Here is a 2,500-nt window from a genome sequence, read left to right as displayed (position 1 = left end):
GGCAACTCTACTCCCCTTTGCTACAGGAGGTTTGTGGGCAGGTAATGCAGGTCTTAGAGGGATGCTCAGGAGAGGAGTGGGTGGGTACTGGAGTGATGGAAGGGTTAGGTTTTATTCTCAGGTGAAATGATAAAACAGACTGGCTTCTTCTGTGGCATCTGCTCAGGGGAGGGGGTAGTACAGGTTACATGTCAAGGGATAGCAAAGGTAGGGGTTTGGGCTTTATACTGTGGTGAAGTCATGCGCTTGGTGCAGATTCTTCTGCAGCCTCTCTGATCAGGTGAATGGGTGGCTCAGACCTTATCTTAATGGTGGGGACATATGGTGCACCTAAGTCACGCCCTCTACTTCCTGGTTCATGGGACAGAGGGAGTCAAAAAATAATTACTGGGCTTGAAATGAGTGGTTTTTCGACAACAATCTAAACCTTGGACCTCCACTTATGCACCACAAGTCCAACACGACTCGCCTCGTTCACTTCCATTCAATTTTTAGCAACTGTCTGCCCCATGAACCAGGAAGCAAAATGGTGGTGCAAAGCCGAATCCTCCATTCATTCTTGTAGATGCAAGCGAACAGCATGAAAAGGAGTGGAGAGAAGCAAAGTGAAAAAGTTTAATCCTGTGCAAATGAGTCAAATATCACCAGTGCCATTCGATCAAATCAACAGCACAATGGTTCAATGATTTCTCTGCTACGCCTGATGGTTGAGCTGTCAGAATGAAACTCAAAAGTTAGCCTTATGTAACTTACTTCACTTTCGCTTCCATGAGTAGCACTTGACAGGATTTGGTAACAGTGGCTGAAAAGAGGAAACGACTAAAAGGTTGCCAGTTCAACTCCAACAGTCTTAAGTGTCCTTGAGCAATACACTGAGCTCCCACCCCACTCAACCATGCTGGTGTGCTGAATTGGCACCTTACATGGCAGCCTTATCAGGCTACGATTGAGGAAGTGTGAGGCACTTGATGTTTGGAGCGCCACGAGTTTAGAAACACGCGACAGAGCGGGAACACTCAAGAGACAATTCTCTCATAACAGCAGCCATTGGTGTGAATCACAAACCACTCATCACCTCCGCTAACCCTTGGCCACCACAGTTAATCTTGCCGGCCTGTGAATGTTGATACTGGGTGTCTGGTGACTTTCTCAAAATAACCCAAAATAGCCCACCCACCCATGTGCTTCTTGGACAAGTTCCCAATTTTTTTGTCTGTGCTGTGCCCTGACTCACTACTATAGCAATATGGCTAATAACTGTGTGTGTGTGTGTGTGTGTGTGTTTCTTGCAGACGGTGTACGACCAGTACTTCATCACGCTGTATAATATCGTCTACACATCCTTGCCTGTGCTGGCTATGGGCATTTTTGATCAGGTAAAGGACATGGATAGTCGGGACACTAGTGCACAATTGTTACTCATTGTCTTTGTCGCTCTGTTTAATTTCATTTATATGCTCTCACACACACACACACACACACACATTGTCTATACACTGGTACACACACACACACACACACACACACACACACACACACACACACACACACACACACACACACACACACACACACACACACACACACACACACACACACACACACATTTCAGATATCATCTTCGAATTTCCTCCTGTCTTCTTATCCCAACCCCCCATGCATGAGTTCACCATGCGAGTTCACACTGTGTTTACACTATGACAGCATGACTCATAACAGAACTTCTGGGTCTATGTCTATGTGTCTTGTGTGTGTGTGTGTGTGAGCGCGCGCGCGCGTGCGTGCGTGTGTGCGTGTGACATTTCAGCTTTGCTTTGAGGACATTTGTTGTTGTGAGAACATTTTGTTTTCCTCAGTTTTTTTGTTGTTGGTGGAAAAGCTAAAAGTGCAAAAACTTGACTACTGATTTGACTTGACTCGACTACTGACAGGTCAGGGTTAGAGATTGTTTTGCAGTTTTAGCAGTCACTAGTTTTGTCACTCACAAAGGTGTGTGTGTGTGTGTGTGTGTGTGCGTGTGTGCGTGTGTGCATGTGTGCGTACGTGTGTGTGTGTTTAATGTCCATGTGTGTGTGTGTGTGTCTGTCTGTGCGCGCGTGTGTGCGTGCATGTGTGCGTAGTACGTGTATGTGTGTGTGTCTTTAATGCCCACATGTGTCTGTGTGCGTAGTACGTGTGTGTGTGTGTGTCTTTAATGCCCACGTGTGCATGTGTGCGTAGTACGTGTATGTGTGTGCGTGCATGTGTGCGTAGTACGTGTATGTGTGCGTGTCTTTAATGCCCCCGTGTGTGTGCGTAGTACATGTATGTGTGTGCGTGCATGTGTGCGTAGTACGTGTATGTGTGCGTGTCTTTAACGCCCTCGTGTGTGTCTGTGTGTGTCCTCCCTCGGCAGGACGTCCCTGAGCAGCGTAGTCTGGAGTACCCCAAGCTGTACGAGCCGGGCCAGCTCAACCTGCTCTTCAACAAGCGGGAGTTCTTCATCTGCATCGCGCAGGGC

At 47.4% G+C, this 2,500-nt stretch overlaps 1 protein-coding gene across 1 annotated transcript in view; it reads left to right on the top strand.

Moving 5' to 3' along the window:
- Window positions 1–2,500, top strand: part of atp8b2 (ATPase phospholipid transporting 8B2) — a 69,246-nt gene that overhangs the window by 57,776 nt on the left and 8,970 nt on the right. The window contains exons 23-24 of the mRNA XM_063199510.1: window positions 1,293–1,376; window positions 2,396–2,500. The exon at window positions 2,396–2,500 is cut by the window's right edge and continues 141 nt beyond it. Coding sequence (XP_063055580.1) covers window positions 1,293–1,376; window positions 2,396–2,500 — 189 coding nt within the window. The remainder of the gene's footprint in view (window positions 1–1,292; window positions 1,377–2,395) is intronic.

This window comes from Engraulis encrasicolus, chromosome 5, assembly GCF_034702125.1.
Source record: "Engraulis encrasicolus isolate BLACKSEA-1 chromosome 5, IST_EnEncr_1.0, whole genome shotgun sequence".
Lineage (NCBI taxonomy): Eukaryota > Metazoa > Chordata > Actinopteri > Clupeiformes > Engraulidae > Engraulis > Engraulis encrasicolus.
This window is presented reverse-complemented; position numbering and strand designations above follow the sequence as displayed.